The sequence below is a fragment of the Mobula hypostoma genome, chromosome 9 (genome assembly GCF_963921235.1).
Source record: "Mobula hypostoma chromosome 9, sMobHyp1.1, whole genome shotgun sequence".
In the NCBI taxonomy this organism is placed as follows: Eukaryota; Metazoa; Chordata; class Chondrichthyes; order Myliobatiformes; family Myliobatidae; genus Mobula; species Mobula hypostoma.
In genome coordinates this window covers 18,315,602-18,339,685 of record NC_086105.1, presented here as the reverse complement: position 1 = coordinate 18,339,685, position 24,084 = coordinate 18,315,602, and the positions used below count along the sequence as shown (strand labels likewise).

General features: G+C 43.3%; 1 protein-coding gene across 2 annotated transcripts in view; it reads left to right on the top strand.

The window, feature by feature from the left end:
* Positions 1-8,076: 8,076 nt before the first annotated feature.
* kcnd2 (potassium voltage-gated channel, Shal-related subfamily, member 2) overlaps positions 8,077-24,084 on the top strand; it is a 395,726-nt gene continuing 379,718 nt past the window's right edge. For both annotated transcript variants that reach the window (XM_063057823.1, XM_063057822.1), the window contains exons 1-2: positions 8,077-8,655; positions 9,049-10,259. In XM_063057823.1, the coding sequence (XP_062913893.1) occupies positions 9,148-10,259 (1,112 nt within the window). In that variant the 5' untranslated portion in view covers positions 8,077-8,655; positions 9,049-9,147. The remainder of the gene's footprint in view (positions 8,656-9,048; positions 10,260-24,084) is intronic.

Genomic DNA, 24,084 nt, shown 5'->3' with positions numbered 1-24,084 from the left:
AGAAATGGAAGTCTAATGTAAATGACATTAAGGGAGTGTCACTGCCGATAAACTACATGTCACATCTGACAAAGAACCTGTGGTTCCTAAACAAGTCTCAGTAACTAACTAAAATCAGAAAATCCCCAAGGTCTGCCTAAGAAATACAAAGAGCGAGTGAGTTAGATGTGTATGAATTAAGATGAGGGCAGCAAATTTGGCTGAATAGTATTAACAGGATAGACTTGAGGGATGCTTTCCCGGAATGCAATGGTATTGACAAGGGCATAAACTACAGACATTAGAGGATCTGTGGTAAATGAGTGAGCCATTGACAATGTCACTGAGGCAGCAGGTTGTAGTCTGAAACCTGTGCGGCTGAAATTTAAGCGTAACCAGTCTGGGGAACAGGGATGGGCCAGGAATAGATCCTTGGGAACACTGAAGGTGCAAGGGAAGCAGAAGATATTGCAGGCATCGTTGGCTAGCAGATTGTAGAGAAGGGCTGGAGAATGATGGTGTGGTTAACTGTGTTAAGGTAAGAAAGAAAATGAGAATAGATTACTGGTCTCACAATCGCACAGCATGTTATCAGTCACTTTGAAAAGAGTAATTCAGCTTTTGTGAAAAGGTGGAACTTACAGTAAAAAAAAGCATAGCAAACTCTAAAGCTTATGTCTACGAGTGTAGAATTGAAAAGTACAGCCAAACATATTAATCCTCATTTACTCCACTGTTGGAGAACTTATATAATTTTGGTTGACATTTTACAACTATAGTACAAATACATGGAAGAGGATTTATATCTGGATTTACAAAGACAATACCAGAATTGAGAAGTACTGACTTTAGGAAACGATGTGGGGGATGCATCTTTTTCCTCCTGAAATTAGACCAAGTTTTGAAATAGTTATTACAGAGGGAGTGTTTCCATTTGTGGGGATGGGCAAATCTGTAGGGTATTCACCAGCAAGTCAAAATAATTCAGAACAAAAATCCTTTACCCAATTATTATTTTTACTGCCCATTACACCACTGGTATTTAAGGCGGCAATGACGGCCCTTGATCTCTATCCATAAAGAAGGATTCTTCATTGCTGTTTTCGCAACAATTGTTTTTTTCTGACCGGTCAAATTTGTTAGCCCTGAGCTGAATCCCCAAACCTGGAAGACCACTGGACCACTCTCAGTCTGGCTTCTACCCTTTGAACTGTTTGGCATGGGTAATCCTACCAAGAACCAAAGCATAATGCCCTATCTCCAGCCAACCTAACTCTCTGAGTCATCGAGGCACGCAAGCCTCCAAACCCCACGGCAAGGTTGTAATCCTCTTGGAGGACCCAATCATGAGGATGTGGAATATTATGCCAGATTGCATTTAAGAAGAGAGATTGATGTGAAGGATAGAGGGATTGAGATTTACCCTGAAACAGTGTTATGGTAAAATATGAGAAGTAAACTTAGTGGAGAAAACATTCAGCATAGACTGATTGGATCAAATTTCTACATTCTATATTCCGTCCAGTTGTACAAATTACGTGATCTAACTGTTGTAATAGGAGATGCAATACAGGACCAAGCACAACCAGTGTTCTGTATGGGTGATATCCACCTGGAGAAATGTTTGTATTTTTGCAAACAAACCACCCAGTTGATACTATTTCTCTACCCTCTCCAGCTGCCTGGGCTGCATTTCCAGCATTTGAAGTATTTCACTTTTGAACAACAAATGTGTTCTTTTTCTAACATTCCATTTTAATAACTGAAGGGTGTAAAATAGTAGCTTATTCTCGTTACCTTAAAGAAAAGCTACTTTCTAGTTCAAGAAGTTCGCATTGGTATAGTTATTTACAGCCTGTCAATTTACTGACAGTTTGGGGTTACCTAATTAAACGCTTCAGGTAAGGAGCTGCTGTGGGGGTTGTCTTTGTCTAAATTGTCTGTCAAATTTGTCCACTTTCATACTGCTCTCTATTAGGATAAATTGCATTTATCAGAAAAAGTACATTACAGATGCTGACACTTAGTGTACTGTGTAACCATGGTGATAGGATCTGTAGTTGTCTGATATTTTATTATTAATTGTAGGAGTGAGCCTAAATGAACAAATACATTGACGCACAGATGGCATTTCAAATTAAGAAGAAACTTTACTTTTTACCCATGAATTTTGTGATTTGGTGAAGACTGTGAATGTGCATACTGTGTTGGCTTATTCAGAAACACTGCCATTTGTGTTATGTACAGCTGCGCCCAACTACTCTAGCCAACAGTTTTCAATGAAAATGCCACTGTTGATTAAAACAGTAGTCTCCTTTTACAAGATAATTGTATATGAATATAATTTGTGCAGTGGAATCACGCTCAAATTAAACACTTCGCATGTATATCAAACCTAAGGACAACATTTCCATCAAAACGATAGTAAGATTTCCTTTTGGAGAAATCATTAATAAACGAACAGAAATTCACATTCTGATTCGCAAAGACAGCTGCAATACAAGATCAAATGTTCTTATTAAGAAAGCTGCATCTTTTTTACAAAGTGTTTAATTGAAGTGCAGAGCTACCCTACCACATTGATAGTAAATGTATTGGAATCATGTATTCACTGGTGCATTTGCTGTAAGAGTTGTGCCAACTCAACATGAAAATTATTACCAATTTGGTGTTATAGCAAATGCATCTTGTTTAAATGATGTGTTTCACTACACTTCAGCAGGCAGTTACAATAGAAAATAAACAATATTTACAAAATACTTTTATCTAGCTTTTAGTCTTCTGATGTCTGCTCATTTAACATTACGTTGCTTCGTGTTTTGTCAAAGTTGGAACATCTGAAATTTAATGGTTTAGTTAATGGGAATAGATTTTTAAATCTATTCAATCATAAAATGGCCTATTTCACATTCACCTTTGTTTGGGGGAAAGACAATCTATTTAGATCAATATAAATTCGTCCATGATGTCAAAAGGATCTGTGGCATACCTATAACTTAAAATATTTTATTAATTTTCTTCATTAGCAAGTCAGTTAATCTGATGTGATCTGATATTAACAGTATAATATTTGATCTTTCAAGCTGTATTGGAGCTACAGTTGCAATTCTTTCATAAGATTTTTTATGATAAGATTGTGCAATACAGCTCAAGAAATGCCCTTCAGCCCAACTCATCTGTGCACTCCATGATTCCCTTCTAAGCTAGTCACGTTTACCTGTGTTTGGCCAATATAAACATTTTCTATCCATGCACCTGTCCTACTAACTTTTAAATGTTATTAACATTTCTGCCTCCACAGGAGGCACTTTAGTCCATGCGCTAACCACTCGCTGGGTGGAAAATATTGCCCATCAGACTCCTATTAAATCTCTCCCCTCTCACCTTAAACCTATACCCTCTAGTTCTTGATTCCCCAACCTTGGTGCATTTGGTACATTGATCTTATCTAAGTACATTGCACATTGGCTACAGGAGGGGCAGGACTGGCAGCTTAATATTCCAGGGTTCCGATGTTTCAGATGTGATCGAGGCAGAGGAATGAAAGGTGGAGGAGTAGCATTGCTTGTTAGGGAAAATATTACAGCAGTGCTCAGGCAGGACAGATTAGAGGGCTTGTCTACTGAGTCCTTATGGGTGGAGCTGAGAAACAGGAAAGGTATGGCCACATTAGTGGGATTGTATTACAGACCACCCAACAGTCAACGAGACTTGGAAGAGCAAATCTGCAGAGAGATAGCAGGCAACTGCAGGAAACATAAAGTTGTGGTGGTAGGGGATTTTAATTATCCATACATTGATTGGGACTCCCATACTGTTAGGGGTCTAGATGGTTCAGAGTCTGTAAAATGTGTTCAGGAAAGTTTTCTAAATCAGTATATAGAGGGACCAACTAGAGGGGATGCAATATTGGATCTCCTGTTAGGAAACGAATTAGGGCAAGTGACGGAAGTCTGTGTAGGGGAGCACTTTGGTTCCAGTGATCATAACGCCATTAGTTTCAATTTGATCATGGACAAGGATAGATCTGGTCCTAGGGTTGAGGTTCTGAACTGGAAGAAGGCCAAATTTGAAGAAATGAGAAAGGATCTAAAAAGCATGGATTGGGACAGGTTGTTCTCTGGCAAAGATGTGATTGGTAGGTGGGAAGCCTTCAAAGGGGAAACTTTGAGAGTGCAGAGTTTGTATGTTCTTGTCAGGATTAAAGGCAAATTGAATAGGAATAAGGAACCTTGGTTCTCAAGGGATATTGCAATTCTGATAAAGAAGAAGAGGGAGTTGTATGAAATGTACAGGAAACAGGAGTATAAGAAGTGCAAGAAAATACTTAAGAAAGAAATCAGGAGGGCAAAAAGAAGACATGAGGTTACCTTGGCAGTCAAAATGAAGGATAATCCAAAGAGCTTTTACAAGTATATTAAGAGCAAAAGGATTGTAAGGGATAAAATTGGTCCTCTTGAAGATCAGAGTGGTCGGCTTTGTGCGGAACCAAAGGAAATGGGGGAGATCTTAAATAGGTTTTTTGCGTCTGTATTTACTAAGGAAGCTGGTATGAAATCTATGGAATTGAGGGAATCAAGTAGTGAGACTATGGCATCTGTACAGATTGAAAAGGAGGAGGTGCTTGCTGTCTTGAGGAAAATTAAAGTGGATAAATCCCCGGGATCTGACAGGGTGTTCCCTCGGACCTTGAAGGAGACTAGTGTTGAAATTGCGGGGGCCCTGGCAGAAATATTTAAAATGTCGCTGTCTACGGGTGAGGTGCCGGAGGATTGGAGAGTGGCTCATGTTGTTCCGTTGTTTAAAAAAGGATCGAAAAGTAATCCGGGAAATTATAGGCCGGTGAGTTTAACGTCAGTAGTAGGTAAGTTATAGGAGGGAGTACTAAGAGACAGAATCTACAAGCATTTGGATAGACAGGGGCTTATTAGGGAGAGTCAACATGGCTTTGTGCGTGGTAGGTCATGTTTGACCCATCTGTTGGAGTTTTTTGAGGAGGTTACCAGGAAAGTGGACGAAGGGAAGGCGGTGGATATTGTCTACATGGACTTCAGTAAGGCCTTTGACAAGGTCCCGCATGGGAGGTTAGTTAGGAAAATTCAGTCGCTTGGTATACATGGAGAGGTGGTAAATTGGATTGGACATTGGCTCGATGGAAGAAGCCAGAGAGTGGTGGTAGAAAATTGCTTCTCTGAGTGGAGGCCTGTGACTAGTGGTGTGCCACAGGGATCAGTGCTGGGTCCATTGTTATTTGTCATCTATATCAATGATCTGGATGATAATGTGGTAAATTGGATCAGCAAGTTTGCTGATGATACAAAGATTGGAGGTGTAGTAGACAGTGAGGAAGGTTTTCAGAGCCTGCAGAGGGACTTGGACCATCTGGAAAAATGGGCTGAAAAATGGCAGATGGAGTTTAATACTGACAAGTGTGAGGTATTGCACGTTGGAAGGACAAACCAACATAGAACATACAGGGTTAATGGTAAGGCACTGTGGAGTGCAGTGGAACAGAGGGATCTGGGAATACAGATACAAAATTCCCTAAAAGTGTCGTCACAGGTAGATAGGGTCGTAAAGAGAGCTTTTGGTACATTGGCCTTTATTAATCGAAGTATTGAGTATAAGAGCTGGAATGTTATGATGAGGTTGTATAAGGCATTGGTGAGGCCGAATCTGGAGTATTGTGTTCAGTTTTGGTCACCAAATTACAGGAAGGATATAAATAAGGTTGAAAGAGTGCAGAGAAGGTTTACAAGGATGTTGCCGGGACTTGAGAAACTCAGTTACAAAGAAAGGTTGAATAGGTTAGGACTTTATTCCCTGGAGCGTAGAAGAATGAGGGGAGATTTGATAGAGGTATATAAAATCATGATGGGTATAGATAGAGTGAATGCACGCAGGCTTTTTCCACTGAGGCAAGGGGAGAAAAAAACCAGAGGACTTGGGTTAAGGGTGAGGGGGGAAAAGTTTAAAGGGAACATTAGGGGGGGCTTCTTCACACAGAGCGTGGTGGGAGTATGGAATGTGCTGCCAGACGAGGTGATAAATGTGGGTTCTTTTTTAACATTTAGGAATAAATTGGACAGATACATGGATGGGAGGTGTATGGAGGGATATGGTCCATTTGCAGGTCAGTGGGACTAGGCAGAAAATGGTTCGGCACAGCCAAGAAGGGCCAAAGGGCCTGTTTCTGTGCTGCAGTTTCTATGGTTCTATTAGATACATTATAGACAATAGACAATAGGTGCAGGAGTAGGCCATTTGGCCCTTCGAGCCAGCACCACCATTCACTGTGATCCTGGCTGATCATCCATTGGCTCTATCTATGCCCACATGATTTTATACAACTCTCAATTATCACCTGTTAATCTCATATGCTCCGAATAATAAAGCCCCATCCTGTTCAAACTCTCTCCAAAACTCAGACCCATGAGTGGTGGCAACATCCTCCTGGAATCTCCTCAGTACTATTTCTGGCTTAATAGTGTCTTTCCTTTAGCACGGCAACCAACATTGAACACAATATTCTAAAAGAGGTCTCAGCAACACTTTACAACTGCAACATCCTGACTTTTGTATTCAATGCCCTGACTGATGAAGACCAGCACACCAAGAGCCTAATACACCACCCTGCCAACCCATGACACCACTTTTGGTGAACCATTTACTTGTACTCTGAGGTCCCAGACCAAAATATTGAAGAACCATTTGTGCTTATATGGCATTTTTCTTAACTTCTGGGCAGCTAAGACAGTGTGGAATCAATGAATCACTTTGTAATTACTGTTTTAACAAAGGACAAAACAGTCAATTTCCAAAGAAGTTCTCAATGTGTTAACAGCCAGATATACTGATTTTGTTTGTTGACTGAGTGCAAAACATTGGCTCAAACACCTTTAATGTCGCCCCCACTTTTCTTCAAGATGTTCCAAATGAAGCAGTTCAGATTTAACTGAGAGCACAAGTATAGAATCAGATAGCATCTCATTAGGAAAAAAAAGTCTCTGATAATACACTGTGTTAAGCTCAGTTTTGGTTTTTATGAAGGTTCCTTGAATCCAGAACACATGCTGACTTGGAACTGAGAGCACGATCTTGTGAACTAAAGGTGGGCCATTTTTACTCTGATCATTAGATATTTTAATCGTAATGCGGTTCGCTAGCATAAAGACATAAGAAATCAGAATAGGTGAAAATCAACTAAATGTTCAAGCCGCTCCACTGTACAAGGTCCGATCAGCGATGATCTCAACTTCAATTTCTCGACAACTCCACAATCGTCAAAACCATTTTTTAATAAAAAAAATCTCAGCCCTAAGTATCTTAATGACACGGAATCCATGACTCTCAGGAATTGAAAACTCCGAAGAATTGCAACAATGGCTGAGAAAGATAAATCTTCTAATATAGCCTAAAATGGATGTCCCTGTATCCCAAGGCAATGTCCCAAGTTCGTGATTCTTTCACCAGAAAAACATTTGTAGCATCTATCTCGTCGAACTCTTTCAGAATTTTGTTTTAGTAACACCAGCGTTTTTTTAACTTCATCTTCACAAAATAACCTCTCATCCCAGAGAACGAGCTAGATCAATTTATTTCTGATTTTTCCTACCACGAAGCGAGCAGTGTCCTTGCCTGCATTTATCACCTAGCCAGCAGCGCCAATAGTGGATTATTTGAAACTTGTCCTGTTGCTATTAGTGGGACCTTTCTGTGCTCAGGTTAAGTGGGTGCTTTGCTACATTTGAAAAGTACTCGGAACTTGCATTGGTTGTGCACGGCTACAAATAAATGTTGGCGTTTTTTTTTAATTCATCAGTTGAATTCTTATTAAACTTGTCCATGTTTACAATAGTAAAGATTGCACCGATGTTCAAATGCGCCGTTTCGGTCTCCTGCTTTTAAAACCAAACAAACCAGCCCACCACCACCGCACTCCCCCCCCCCCCAACTCCAACGCTTATATTTTGCACACACCCGTTTTGATTTAGATTGCTCGGGTTGACCTGAAACTTACCGCCCTCTGCAGGTGGATTTCATTGCCGTGGGCTTATAGTGAGGAAGCAGAAATAGTCGGAACTGAAAGAGCTGAAACACTGCCTTGGAGTACAGTATCTGAAACGAGAACTCGAACCGGACGGGATCGTTCTCTCTTTATCTGTGTATAAACGGCAGAGAAACACATAGACGACAAAGGCGAAAAGCGCGCAGGAGTTGGTATAAACGGCGGACACTGAGAATTGAAATGATTTCTAATCATTAATTTCTGCAAGACCACTGGATATTCTGGTTTCAACAATCGATTTTATTTTACGGAAGTTCTGGTACCAGAAGCATCGCTCACCCCCACCCATCCATACAATAAAAAAATGTAAGTCTTGATCTTACATCGAGGTCCCCTTGAATACACAATAGCTGACGGTTATGAACCACCCACACGGTCTCAGAACAAGGAAGTCCAACTGCGCCCTCAGTCTTGCGAGTGCCTTCATATATTCTGTCTATAAATGTATATGAAACGATCTCGTCTTGGTACTGTACTGCAAATAGTGGAGAAGTGGAATATGTTAAGGTGTTACATCGTCTACAGCATCGTCAAGCGTGATTACGTTTCCTGAACTTGTTGCTGGTGGACTGAAAGCTCTATTGAGGGACTCTCCTGTCACTGATCCGGTACAGGTTATTTGCATTTTTTTATACATAGCATACATTGATAATTCACATAATGTATATAAAATCGTGGATTGCACCGATACAGGTCTGAAACCTCTAACCATCGGGCAAGTGGCCGATGCTTCAGTGAGGTACAACAAATAGTTAAAATGTTCTTTTGATAACACTTGGTAAATGTGCGTCTGCTTCTGAAGTTGATGTCTGGAGAAACACAGCTGCAATAAGACGGTACTCTTTAAAATGCATGTGTATACAGATCTACAGAGATAGACAATGCTGCAAAATAAAAAAAAACCTGAATCTTGACAATCGTTTGAATTAGGGGGTTTGCCTTTATTTTATTTCCCACTCGTGCAAATTACATTCCCATTCTGGTTTGTTTTATCTTTCTAGATGTCAGACGCGCAACATCCAGCCTGGTTTTGAGTCAGGAGCGACCCGTTTCTCTCCAGCCACCCACCCATCCCGGTCAGATCGCAGTAATTCGTAAGGATGGCTGCAGGAGTAGCAGCCTGGCTGCCGTTCGCCCGGGCGGCGGCTATCGGGTGGATGCCGGTGGCTAGTCACCCCATGCCCGCCGCCCCCAGCGACAGAAAGCGGCCGCAGGACGGGCTGGTCATCCTCAACGTGAGCGGCAGGCGCTTCCAGACGTGGCGGAGCACTCTGGAGAGGTACCCTGACACCTTGCTGGGCAGTTCGGAGAAGGACTTCTTCTACAACGACGAGATCAGAGAGTATTTCTTTGACCGGGACCCGGACATCTTCAGGAACATCTTGAATTTCTACCGCACCGGCAAGCTGCACTACCCGAGGCACGAGTGCATCTCGGCTTACGACGAGGAGCTCTCCTTCTTCGGCATCATCCCGGAGATCATCGGCGACTGCTGCTATGAGGAGTACAAGGACCGAAAGCGCGAAAACGTCGAGCGCATCATGGACGACGCCGAGGACGAGCTGAGCAGCGAGAACCGCCTGCCGTCCATGACGGCGCGCCAGAAGGTGTGGCGGGCTTTCGAGAACCCGCACACCAGCACCCTGGCGCTCGTGCTCTACTACGTCACGGGCTTCTTCATCGCCGTTTCGGTGATGGCCAACGTGGTGGAGACGGTGCCGTGCGGCGCCATGCCGGGGAGCGTCAAGGAGCTGCCGTGCGGCGAGCGCTACGCCCTGGCCTTCTTCTGCCTCGACACGGCGTGCGTCATGATCTTCACCGTCGAGTACCTGCTCCGCCTCATGGCGGCCCCCAGCCGCTACCGTTTCGTCCGCAGTGTCATGAGCATCATCGACGTGGTGGCCATCATGCCCTACTACATCGGGCTGGTGATGACTGACAACGAGGATGTGAGCGGCGCCTTCGTCACCCTGCGGGTCTTCAGGGTCTTCCGGATATTTAAATTCTCCCGCCACTCTCAGGGCCTGCGCATTCTGGGCTACACCCTCAAGAGTTGCGCCTCCGAACTCGGCTTTCTCCTCTTCTCCCTTACCATGGCCATTATCATCTTCGCCACTGTTATGTTTTATGCCGAGAAGGGTTCCACTGCCACCAAGTTCACCAGCATCCCGGCTGCTTTCTGGTACACGATTGTCACCATGACCACTTTAGGGTAAGTGATTGGGGTTTCTTTGCACTGTGGCTGGTTCAAATTTGCTTCCTTCCAATTGTATGTGTTGTACTTGTGCTTCGCACTGAGTGGAAGATTGTGATTTGGGTACCCCTGGTTCATTGGCTGCCAAAGGTAGGATTTATTATCAGCTCGGCGTTTCTTGAGTTACTCTGGAGTAAACTTTTATCGCAGAAGGCCAGCCTTGAGTTCCGTTATACAGTACTTATTGAAAAGTGCATTGTTTTTAAGGTTCTCTAAACTGATCTGTTGCTTGTGTAGAAAGTGTGAAATTGTTTGTAATAACAACCAATGTAATCTGCATACATCAGATGCTATCTGAAGTGTTCAATAATTCAATCTGTTTGCTTGACATGATTTTGGAAACTTTACAACTTATCTTTTTTCCCCACCAAAATTATATTTTACAATTAAATAAACATTCAATTAAAATAGTACATATTGGTATTGCCACCAAGGCCCAGTTGTCATGGGGAAAATTTGTTGAGAAGCTCAACACTTCTGAAATGTTGGATTGCAAAATTGCATTTATCTTTTTAATAGTCTTTGCTATCATCTGAAATTAAGGTGTTTATATACTTGTGATTCATCAAATATGGATAGGTGTTTAGTAAAATATGAGACAGCTTGGAGAACCTGATGCTGCTATTATGATGAATATGACCGTCTTTCCCACTTTTTATCTGATCTAATGGAACAAAGCAGTCCTTGTCCAGATGAATGTTTGAAATCTGAAGGTTTGGTCCATGATGTCTAACTAAATGTCAATTATGTGAATGAATTCATGTACAATTCCCATACTATTACTTGTATCAACCTTTTAGATGTAAATTTCTATTTGTATACAAAAGCAATAGATGTTAATAGGTTTTTCATCTTGTGTGACAGATCATGCTGGAAAACTTCTGGTGATAGGATAATGAATAAGTGGAGCTAATGACAACATCTCCCTAGTTGAGTGCATATACTGGATTAAGCTAATTTTATTTTAGTTTTGTTTAAGATGCATGTGAATGTACACATTCTAAAGCACAATATGCAATTTCACAAAACCATGGTGCAGTTTAGATTATGTGTGGATCTGGTCTTGAGTGATGTGTACATATTGTCCTGTGAAGGCCTAAATAGGGAGTTTAAAAGGTGGGAGCATCTGAAATTGCTGGTTGGTCAAGAGTCAGTTATGTCAAGATGTAGTTTATTAATTCTCTGAGATAAGACCAAGAACTGGCATGACTCTAGAGGAAAGTTGTTGGAGAGCCACGATAGGATAAATGATTCGACACTCTAGAATGCAAATGGCAGTTTCCAAGAAAACTTCATTATGTTGCATGAAGCTGCCAATGATTTTTAAAAGTTTGCATTATAAGTTAATAGTTAATAACCTATATAATTTTAATTAACCCTTCTGAAATTGTGGGTCAATTGAAATTCTGCACAATATTACAAGGAAGGTATCAGAGCTCCAAGTAGCTCACTAAAATGGTCATTTGTCACCTGCTGGGGTTCTGCTCACTGTTTGGCTATTGCTTATGGGCCTGAGGATGGAATTTTCATGTCTGATCCAGAATCTCTTTGTACTGAGTGATGAGATTGTGTCTATCTTGAGTTTTGCTCCCTCCAAGTAGTGCTGTGCCAGACAAACCTTCTACTCCATGTTTCCAGTTGGATTTGAAGCTATGACCTTTCAAGAAATTGCATAAATCTGAGTGATGTCTGGTACCCTGGATTGTCCCCAAGACCTCTTTGACAGGTGGCATTGTTTGAATCAAAAGCTTTAGGGAAATCTTCAAGAATTGATACATTAATTTCAAACAATGCAATGATGTAAACTGATTAAAAACACTACTTCTTCCCCCAAACTCCATTCTCACCACATTCTACCGAGCACCATCGAGAATAAATGGAACAGCTGCATCATCGTCTCGTATGGAAACTGCAGTGCATCAGATCGCAAGATCCTGCAACATATAGTGAGGACTGCTGAAAACATTGTCGCGTTCTCTCTTCCTCACCCGGCCCCCAGAAGCATGATTCTGATCTGTTCAGGATATGTATCAGAAGCACCGCATACATAGTGCCTCCAGCATTGTCAAAGACTCTTCTTCTCCTTTCCATAATCTCTTTGATCTCCTGGCGTCAAGCAGAAGGTACTGCAGCGTAAGAACCAGAACTGCCAGGCTGGGTAACAGCTTCTTCCCCCAGGCTGTTAGACTTCTTAAACACCCTGCTGCCACCCAGCACACATGTACACCCTGTCTGAATGTCCTGAATCCACCCCTGCACTCCCCAGCTCACAGATACACTCTTACCTAGCTCTGATCACTTTTCATTTTATATTGCTGCTGTACCACATATTTATAGAACTGCTTGATTTATTACAATAGTGTAAGTAACATTATACTGTCTTACCTAAATATGCACCTTACACTTTCTGTCATCCTGTCAATTCTTCAAACCAAGTTACTCAAGGACTTGTGCTAATATTATTTTGTGACTATGTACTGGATCGTAACTATATGTGCTGTGTGTGTCTATATGTACTGTGTTTTGCATCTTGGTCCTTGAGGAACATCGTCTCGTTTAGCTGTCTACATGTATATGATTGAATAACAATGAACTTGAATTTGAAAAGTAGTTTAACATTTCTTAAAAATGCAAACTATTTATTTAATTTACCTTTTGCATTTCCAATTCAAGTAAAAGAGTTGCACTAAATAGGGCAGTATTGCATCTGATTCCTGAACACAGTGTGTGCAGCCCTTCAGTTTAGCATGATTGAGCTTTCCCTCAGATTTGTTACTGAGTCCAGCATATTTCATACTATCATGCTTTTGGAGCAGAGCTGTGGAAATTAAGACATGCTGAAGAGCAAAGAGCATATGGGCAACAATTCCCTATGGAATTCTGGTACGATGCATTGTTAGCCCAGCATTCTCTTTTCATGAACTTAACTGAATTGTGACCTACAGTAGAAAAATATTCAGATTTCCTCCCAATGGTCTTAAGGTTGCTGAGGCATTTCTGGTATGGAATTTTATTTCGAATGTTTTTGAACTTGATATTTGAATGTTTTTGTATGGCAATGTAGTGAACATAGGACATTTTACTTCACTTGTTATCGAGGAAATGATACATAACTGGATATATGAGGAATTTAACAAATCACATAGTGAGAGATAATTTCAGAGATCAATACAGCATGATTACAGGCCCTTTGGCCAAAACGAGCCCATATTTACCTTGTAATAGTTGCTCTCAACATAGGATTTTGAGCAGATCATTTCAACCGCTTGTAAATACTTCTAATGTTCACTTACAACAGAAAGGTATCAATATTAAATTATCTTCCTGCATTATTTGTATTTACTTTCTCTCTAGAAATAGAGAGGAAAGGGAAATATCCTACTTAACCTCAGTTCATTCTGTACGTGGTACAGCTATTATAGAAATAGACTTATCAAATTGATTGCTATCCTTAATCTTTGTAGGCACACAGATAAGTTGTTAAAACAATAATTGCTGTTTTTAAAAGACAGAACACTTTTGATGTTTGACTGAGATAGAATTAACATGAGTTATAATAGATCTACCTGAATTAATGATGCATAGTTGAAAACTGCTCATGGTAATTCATGTTTCTTAATAGAATGATGTACCACCTAATGCCAATTTTCTTGATAAAAATTTGAGGCATTAATCTTCACCACTTGGTGGTTTGTAGAAATTCACTATGCCCTTTTTTCAGTGTTTATCCAGAATCTAGCTTTGCACAGGCAGTAATATCTATTCTACTTACTTACTACCTGTTACACTACTGGCATTTAGGGCAACAATGAAGGTCTTCCATCTCTGGTGGTGTTTAGGGCTCCCTTCATCATGTCAGTAGCTTCCTCTTGGTGTTCACTACTGTCAGTCATAAAAGTCCCTGGTGGAGATTTAGGAATACCTTCACTCTCAGATGTAGAAGGATTCTTCATTGCTGTTTCTCTAACAATTTGCTTTACCAGTCAGAGTTGTTAGTCCTGAGCTGAACCCCCAAAACTGGAGGGCCGGTGGATCACTGTTAGCCTGGCTTCTACCCTTTGACCTGTTTGGCATGGGTGACCCTACCAAGAGGCAATGCATAAAGCCCAGACTCCAGCCAACATAGCTTGCCAGGTCATTGCGGCAGACAAGTCTCCAAATCCAATGACAAAGTTGTGGTCCTTGTGGAGGATATCTATTCAAATATGTTAATTATTCCCTTCTGCAGCATTACTAAAAAATTAGACTTTGGGTACTATTCCCATGATAATGCTATAATGTGCTGGAGCAAAGCCATGTGGCTTTGGTAGGAAATGAAACGTATCATTTACAGCTCTGTGTCTCCATACACTAATATGATCTTGTGAAAATCTGGGCCAAGTGTAATTTCGTATTAACAATTTAAGTGGGTAATTTTATCTATAGTGCTGAAGTGGAGTGTGCTTTAGGGCAAACTAAAACATATAGTTGTAAATAATTACATGGCAGTTAGTTTTTTTTTCTGTTACTTAAAAAAACGGCAGTTCATCAGGATTTAGAGGCTTTTCATATTTTTGTCCAAAAATGTCCTAAATGTCTTTTTTATAAAGTATAAATGAGAAGAAATCCAATTATTCATCAGCACAGATGTAAAATCTAATGGATTTTGTGCAAGTATTTGAGGACAGTTATTGATGATTTTTGTGGTCTGTCTCATTAATGAGTTGTAGTATTGCAGCATGCCTTGATAATGTATGCTACAGTATGCTAGTTCTAAGTGTAGTGATTCTTAATGGAAATGGAGTCAAAAAAGGAGTATCAAATTTAAGTTTCATAGCAACTGTTGAAGGCACTGAATTGCCTCCAGTGTAATGACTAATGCAGACTTATTTGTATTGTAAATGAGCACAGTCATAGTATTGGGATGGGCACTAGCACAATTTTAGAGTGTACTGATTAAAAAGCTGTGTGGTAGCATCATCATCATTCAGGTGCCTTGCCGTTCGGCGTGGGCGATCGTGTCTCTCCATCCATTGTGATCCCTGACTCTCCGAATTGTAGTTGTTGCCTCCCCTGTTTCTGACCATGATGTTATTCCATCTATCATTTTCATTCTCTGTCTGCCTCTGCTTCTTTTCCCTTCCAGCTTTCCAGTTGTAAGTAAATGTTCTAATACCTCTCTTTGCATGATGTGTCCAAAGAATTTTGATTGCTGTTTTCTGATTTTTTTAAAGTAATGTACGTTTTGTTTTTGTTCTCTGTAGAACTTCGTTGGTTATTCTGTCCATATATTATGTGATATGCATAGCATTCTTCTGAGGAACCACGTCTCTGCTGCATTGATTCTTTTTTCCTTTGCATTTGTGATGGTCTTGCAGCTATACACCAATATAGGAAGAATGTACCAGCTGAGAATTCTAAGGTGCATGTCAATTGCTATTTTCTTGTTCGTTAGGATGTTTCTCATTTCTGTAAATGCTGTTCTTACCATTGCTATTCTTGTCTTAATGTCTCTTTCGCATTTGCCATGAGATGTTACCCATGATCCAAGGTACTTGAAGTTGTGAACTTGTTTCAGGATTTCATTTCCCAATACAATCCTACAGTTTGGGATATCAGGTTTCTTTGATATTACCATTACTTCAGTTTTCTTTTTGTTTAAGGTAAGGCCCAGTCTTTCGCTCTCTATGTTGATGGTAGATACTAGTTCTGTAAATTTACTTCACTGTTTGCTATCAGTACTGTATCATCCGCATAGTGGAGGTTGTTGATATTGTATCCTCCTATACTTATTCCAGGTAGGTCTTGTATGGTTCTCATGATGTTTTCACTGTATAGGGAGAACAGGTCTGGTGATAGAACACAACCCTGTCTGACTCCTCGCTTTATTGGCTGATATTCACCAATCTCGTTGTCTATCCGTGTGGCTGCACTTTGTTGCCAGTAGAGATTCCTGATTATTCTTAGATCTTTTCTGTCGATATTAATATCTTTAAGCATTTTCATGGTGACTTGGTGTTTCACTGTGTTAAAGGCTTTTGTGTAGTCAATGAAAGAGAAGTATAGTTCTTGTTGTACTTCTATTGACGTTTTGATAATATTCCTGAGAATATAAGTGGCGTTTGATGTTCCCTTGCCTTCGACAAAGCCGCACTGTTCTTCACTGATCTCTGGTTTAATTTTTTTCTTATTCTGAGCATGATGATTCTAAGTAGAATTTTTGTGAGGTGGCTCATTAAGCTAATTGTTCTGTGTTGTCCATACTCTGTTGCACCTGGTTTCTTTGGCAGTGGTAGCATAGTCTACCATATTGTTTTGACACCACCCCTGCCAAATTTGGAGTAATACACTTCGCCTAACAAGCTACCTTAACAGTGCACAGTAGAACCTGTGAAAAACTTTGGCTACAGACCAGATATCATCAAGACTGGTTCGTAAATTCTTCAGCTTTTTCTACCTGTGTTATTACTTAATAGTTTTTAGCTTAGCTCTTTAGAAGTGGCAAGGTCTACAGGGCACTTGTAAAGTGTACCATGTGCTTGATTTCTGCATAAAACTTCTGCTTCCAAACATTGGTACATTTATTGTTCCACACAAACAGCATGGCAGTTGTGCTTAGATAGTCACATAGTGGATCTAATAGCTCAGAACTAGGCATCAAGTTCTGTGCACTATTAGCAATAGGATTATACCTCACCTTTTTTCTGTAATGGACTAGCATTTCCTTCACTGTGGCTCACTATCAAACAGGAATGCCACCCAGATTCAATGAGAAATGTAGAAGGATTTACTGGGAGCAGTATCAGGTATACCTAGAAATCAGGTGCTAGTTAAGTTCCAGCATGAGATGATGTATGTGTCATATGATTAATCAAAATATGCAGTAGACAGAATTAGTATATCAGGTCAAAACTCTGCAGTTATTACCACTTCTAGTTGTGAATGGTGGCTAGTAAAACTGGTGATGAGAGCAAGAAGCACCAAGAGCATCACAGCATGTGCGTTATAAAGACAGGGTCAAAATATTTGCAGACATGTTCAGGTAGATATGCCAGATAGATCATTCTTCCCAGCTACCTTCTGAGATATCCATCAACACAGGAGCTAGTCTTCGGCCAATTTATCTCAGTTCACATCACGTAAAGAAACGATAGAGAGATCAGGATAAAGTAAAAGCTAGAGGACTGGATGACATCTCGGGTATGATATTGTAGATCTGTGCTCAAGAACCAGCAATGCCTCTAGTTAACCTCTTTATTTTGCCCATTACAGCACTGGCATTCATCCAACCATCAGCAAAATGCCCAGATGTGACCTGTTCACAAAAAGACCAGGACAATTCCCTTCCAGTGAGCTACTGCTCAATGATTATCATCCTAAGAAGTGAATCCTTTCACATTTTGTGCTTGGTGGCTACAGTGCAATCCATCTACAAAATATACTGTATGTTTTCACGTCAGCTGTTTCAAAGGCACAAACACACCTGCAGCATTTACCACCAAGTAAGGAGGTAGGCACAAGGGAATGTCACCTATTTTTGCCTGATATGTTTTGGGTTTCCTCCCCAGCAATATTGATCTTCACTAGAAAGACTGCAGGAGTGGAAGAAGGGTGCTCGCCAACAACTTCTCAGGGGCAAATAAATGCTGGCCTTGCCATTAGTGTGCATAACTGAAAACTTTGTTACACACTCAGCCTAACTTAGTTAACAAATCTGGAGATGAATCAAATTTACTTGCAATTACTTAATGTCATGTGATAAGGTGCAGATCACAGAACCATTCTATTACTTGCTAACAAAGCTATTGGGTGTGTCTGTTACAGTTGCAAAGCATTAATTGGAGTGGCTAGTTTTAACTGTCACTAGTCACTCTCTAATTTCAACCTCCTGCTGTAGTGATAATCATCAAACCTTCGCAAACTACACATTGAATTACTGTAATAAATACTAGGCAGCATGATTATGGCAGGCTGTCAACTTTGCTTTGAAAAGATACTAGTTAACTGTGTGTTACATATCCACCACTGTCCCCCATACAAATCTTTCCATATCCAATTTAATGTGTGAAGACTTTAAGTCATTACTCTTAAAGAATCGGAACTGAACATTTGTGGATTCATCTGTTAAATTTATAGTAATTAGACTTCTCCATTTTCTGAAAAGCAAGATGTTGGTGGTCTCGTTTATTCTTAATAGGTCATTAGTCAAATTCAATGTTTGAAAATTACTATTCCACAACCTCCTTGAACTCCCAACACTGAATTGTACCAAAAACGGAATCAATTGTAAAACCTAGTCAATGTGAATCATGTCATTCAATGTCTGTCTTATCCATAAGAATATTGATATTGTTCATCTTGTGATTTAGGATTGTACTGCACCCGAACTTGCTGTTCTTTCATCCTAGCACTTTATTTAATCCAGATCATTGGAATTAAAGGTTGTACATTTTCAACCATATGAATCCAACATGAAATAAGATCAGACTATCTCTACCTGCTGTGTAAAGTTTCACACACAATCCATATGATTAGTCATACACAAGAAATCTTGCCCAGCAAGACAAGAAAAACATTCATGTGAAACCTTTAACAAGCTAACAGAATGATGCAGTAGTGATTTTGTTACTGGTTGAAAAATGTTACTGGGACCCAGAGGACAAAAGTTTATTCTGTATCAGACTTCAGCAAGAACAGGCGGAGGCAAGGTAAGTGGGTAAGTTCATTCCTTATTTCTTATTTCTTTTTTTCTCATTTAACTCTGGAAAGAATAGGGCTATATCTACAGGGCTGGTGTTCTGTTCTGAGTGTCAGATGTGGGATTTCCGGGAAACTACCAGCCTCCCCAATGGCCAGATCTGCACCAGGTATATATCGAGATGCAGCTCCTTAGAGACTGTGTTAGGTAACTGTGGTAAACCATGTATATATGTTGTAACTCGGTTGCCTGTCTGGGTACACCCCTCTGCTGACTGCCCCTGTGGCACCTCCCACAGAGTCCTGTATAAAGGTGTTCGCCTTGCCCCTCCCCCTCAGTCCGGGGGCAGACACTCACTGTGGAGGTCGTATTGTACAGCGAATAAAAGCCTTTCAGTATTTTACCAAACCTCAGTCTTTTGGAGTAATTGAAGGTGCTTCAATTTTATTCGCTGTACATTTTAAAACATGGAACAGGCTCTGAGACCAGACAAATTAGACCTCGATCCACAAATGCCTGACGCTGGAAACGCTTTCGAACTCTGGCTGGCCTGCTTCGAAGTGTATCTAGAGGAGATTAAAGCGACCGACACCGTAGCGAAGCGCAGAGTTCTACTCTCCAGGGTCAGTCCACGGGTTTATTCGCTGATCAGAGACCAGCCGAACTACGACGGCGCGATGAACGCACTCAAAAGACAATACCTGCGTACCTGCGGCCAATAAACAGCGTCTATGCTCGGCATCGCTTAGCGACACGGCAACAACGGTCCGGGGAATCGAGTGCTGAGTTTGTCCGGGCCCTACAGACACTCGTGCGGGCCTGCAATTGCCAGGAGCTGACGGCGGCGCAGCATGCAGAGCTCCTAGTGAGAGACGCCTTCGTTACGGGGACCAGGTCAGTGTACGTGCGCCAGCGGCTGTTGGAAAAAGCCGATCTTACCCTAAGTTCGGCGATTGAGCTGGCTGATACGTTGGAGGACACTCTGCATAACTCCGAGGCTCTCCAGGCACGCGATCCCCCGATAGCCTCGTGGGCGCCGCAGACCCCGCAACCCGCCGGCGAATCAACCTCGGCTGCAGCCAGTCGTGAGTCCGCGAAGTGCTACTTCTGCGGACTGGAGAAGCACCCCCGGAAACGCTGCCCGGCCCGACAAGCTACCTGCTCCAGCTGCAGAAAGAAGGGCCACTTTGCCAAGGTCTGTAAGTCAAAACCGCGAGCGGGATCGAGCAGCGCCGCGTGCGAGACGTGGGGGGGTCGCCATCTTCCCTGCACACTGCCACCACGTGCGAGACATGGGGGCCGCCATCTTCCCTGCACGCCGCCACCACGTGCGAGACATGGAGGCGACCATCTTGGTTGGCGCCACCTCCCACCGCCTACGACCAATGGGTGCTCACGGGCCATCCCACCGCGCCGGACCAAGACAGCGACCCCACCCTAGCTTCCGTGACCCTCGACCAAAGCGCTCCCCACCAGCTCGCAAGGTCAATGATGGACATCCTGGTGGAGGGGCACAGGACAAGCTGCCTGTTTGACACAGGCAGCACGGAGAGTTTTATCCACCCGGCCACTGTGCAGCATTGTGGACTCATGATACAGCCGGTAAGTCAGAGGGTGGGTCACCATGGCCTCTGGGTCGCATACAACAGACATCCGGGGGGGTTGTACAGCGACGCTAGTGGTGCAGGGCACAGAATATTGGGACTTTAAGTTACTGGTCTTGCCTCAACTGTGTGCCCCTGTGCTATTGGGGTTGGACTTCCAGAGCCACCTGAAAAGCGTGACAATGAAGTATGATGGGCCCCTCCCGCCAATTACTGTCATAAATCCCCTGTTTTGTAGAAATATGTCACCTACCCCGCTACTGACCACACACACACACCGACCCGCGCATCCCACCCAACATCATGCCAGCTGCCACACTACCGACACCACTTGCGGCCTCTCCACCCTCAGGATCCCTCCCCCACCGCTGTTCGCCAACCTGACCCCCGACTGTAAACCCGTGGCAACTAAAAGCAGGAGGTACAGCGCGGGGGACAGAGCTTTCATTAAGTCGGAGGTGCAGCGGCTGCTCAGGGAGGGGGTCATTGAGGCAAGCACAAGTCCTTGGAGGGTGCAGGTGGTCGTTGTTCGGAACGGGGAGAAGAATAGGATGGTCGTGGACTATAGCCAGACCATCAATAGGTTCACGCAGCTCGACGCGTACCCTCTACCCCGCATCGCGGATATGGTCAATCAGATAGCACAGTACAAGGTGTACTCGACCATAGACCTAAAATCCGCTTACCATCAGCTCCCCATCCGCCAGGAGGACCGCCCTTACACTGCCTTCGAGGCGGACGGCAGGCTTTATCAATTCCTGCGCGTCCCCTTTGGTGTCACAAACGGTGAATCTGTCTTCCAGAGGGCAATGGACCAGATGGTGGACCAGTGCCAACTGAAGGCCACGTTCCCATATCTGGATAACATCACCATCTGTGGTCATGACCAGCAGGATCACGACAACAACCTCCAAAAATTTCTCCAAGCGGCCAAATCTTTCAACCTCACCTATAACAAGGACAAGTGTGTATTTGGGACCACCCGACTTGCTATCCTTGGGTGTGTCGTGGAGAATGGAGTCATTGGCCCTGACCCCGACTGTATGTGCCCCCTGTTGGAACTCCCTCTTCCCAATACCCTCAGAGCCCTCAAAAGGTGCCTGGGCTTCTTTTCGTATTACGCCCAATGGGTCTCTAACTATGCAGACAAGGTCTGCCCCCTGGTCAAGTCCACCACATTCCCCCTCTCTGCCGAGGCCCACACGGCCTTCAACCGCATAAAAGGGGACATTGCCAAAGCAGCAATGCATATGGTGGATGAGGCCATTCCCTTCCAAGTAGAGAGTGACGCCTCCGACTTTGTGCTGGCTGCGACCCTCAACCAGGCAGGAAGACCAGTGGCGTTCTTCTCTCGTACCCTTCAAGGCCCTGAAATTCGGCACTCTGCTGTAGAGAAAGAGGCCCAGGCCATACTGGAAGCTATAAGGCACTGGAGGCACTATCTTGCCGGCAAAAGGTTCGCCCTGCTAACTGACCAGCGCTCAGTCGTGTTCATGTTTAATAATCAGCAGCGGAGCAAAATCAAAAATGATAAAATTCTGAGGTGGAGAATCAAACTCTCCACCTACAACTATGACATCATGTACAGGCCTGGGAAGCTCAACGAGCCCTCCGATGCCCTATCCCGGGGAACATGTGCCAGCGCGCAGATCGACCGGCTATACGCCCTACATGTAGACCTTTGCCACCCGGGAGTCACCCGGCTTTTCCACTTCGTGAAAGCCCGGAACCTGCCTTACTCCCTTGAGGAGATCAGGATGATGACCAGGGACTGCCAAGTCTGCGCAGAGTGCAAACCGCACTTCTACCGACCCGAAAAGGCACAACTCATCAAGGCCACCCGCTCCTTTGAGCGACTGAGTGTTGACTTTAAGGGCCCCCTTCCCTCCACCGACTGCAATGTGTACTTTCTTAACGTAATTGACGAGTACTCGCGGTTCCCCTTCGCCATCCCCGGCCCGGACACCACTACCACATCAGTTATAAAAGCCCTGCGCAAGCGCTTCACTCTGTTCGGATACCCATGCTATATCCACAGTGACAGAGGGTCCTCGTTTATGAGTGACGAGCTGCGCCAATATCTACTGGCTAGGGGAATTGCAACCAGTAGGACCACGAGCTATAATCCCCGGGGGAATGGACAGGTAGAGAGGAAGAATGGCACAGTGTGGAAAGCCACACTCTTAGCCCTCAGGTCAAAGGGACTGCCAGTCTCCCGCTGGCAGGAGGTCCTTCCCGAGGCACTCTACTCCATCCGCTCCCTGTTATGCACAGCCACCAATGCCACCCCTCATGAGTGGCTCTTTTCTTTTCCCAGAAAATCGACCACTGGAACCACCCTACCAATTTGGCTGACGTCCCCGGGGCCAGTGCTGCTCCGGAAACATGCGAGGAGCAATAAATACTCCCCGATGGTCGAGAGGGCTCACTTACTTCATGTGAACCCCCAGTATGTTTACGTGGTTTTACCTGATGGGCGGGAGGACACGGTCTCCATCCGCGACCTGGCGCCCACAGGAGCTCCAGGCCCCTACCCTGAACACTCTGTGGTGACTATTGACCCCGTACCCACCAATGTATGTACCTACGAGACACCGTGCACCCCAAACCCTATACAGACACCACATGACACTCCCATACCGGGCGCGACGCACACGCACAAAGGATTAACAACGCCTAACGTGCTGGCACCTCAAGTCAGGCCGGAGCCAGCACAACCGCCATCGCCGGTGCAATCACCGCCGGTGCTACGTAGAGCACAGCGACGGACTCGACCGCCTGATAGACTTGACCTGTAAATATACTTCTTGTAAATATTGTCAGTCACTTCACCCCGCAGGACTCTCTTTTAAAAAAAAAGGAGGGGTGAATGTGGTAAACCATGTATATATGTTGTAACTCGGTTACCTGTCTGGACACACCTCTCTGTTGACTGCCCCTGTGGCTCCTCCCGCTGTGTCCTGTATAAAGGTGTTTGCCTTGCCCCTCCCCCTCAGTCCGGGGGCAGACACTCACTGTGGAGGTCGTATTGTACAGCGAATAAAAGCCTTTCAGTATTTTACCAAACCTCAGTCTTTTGGAGTAATTGAAGGTGCTTCAGTAACTGGAGCTCCAGTTTGATTACCAGATTTCTGGATCTTCTGGGGCAGGTGTAACCTGTACAAAGGGGAGGGGTTGCACTTGAATCTGAGGGGTACTGATATTTTTGAAGGCAGGTTTACTAGAGCTCTTGGGAGTGGTTTAAACTAATGTGGTGGGGGACGGGAACCAGTATGATAGAGTTGAGGCAGAGCAGAGGTGGCTGAAATTTCTGGGAATAATTCACAAGGGGCAGGATGGATGTGTCCCACAGCAGAAAAAGTTCTCAAAGAGTAACGGTAGGAAACCATGGCTGAGAAGGAAAGTTATATGCCAAAGAAAGGTAGCAAAAGTGAGTGGGAAGTTGGATGATTGGGAACCTTTTAAAATCCAGCAAAAGGCAACTAAAAAAGCTATAAGAAGA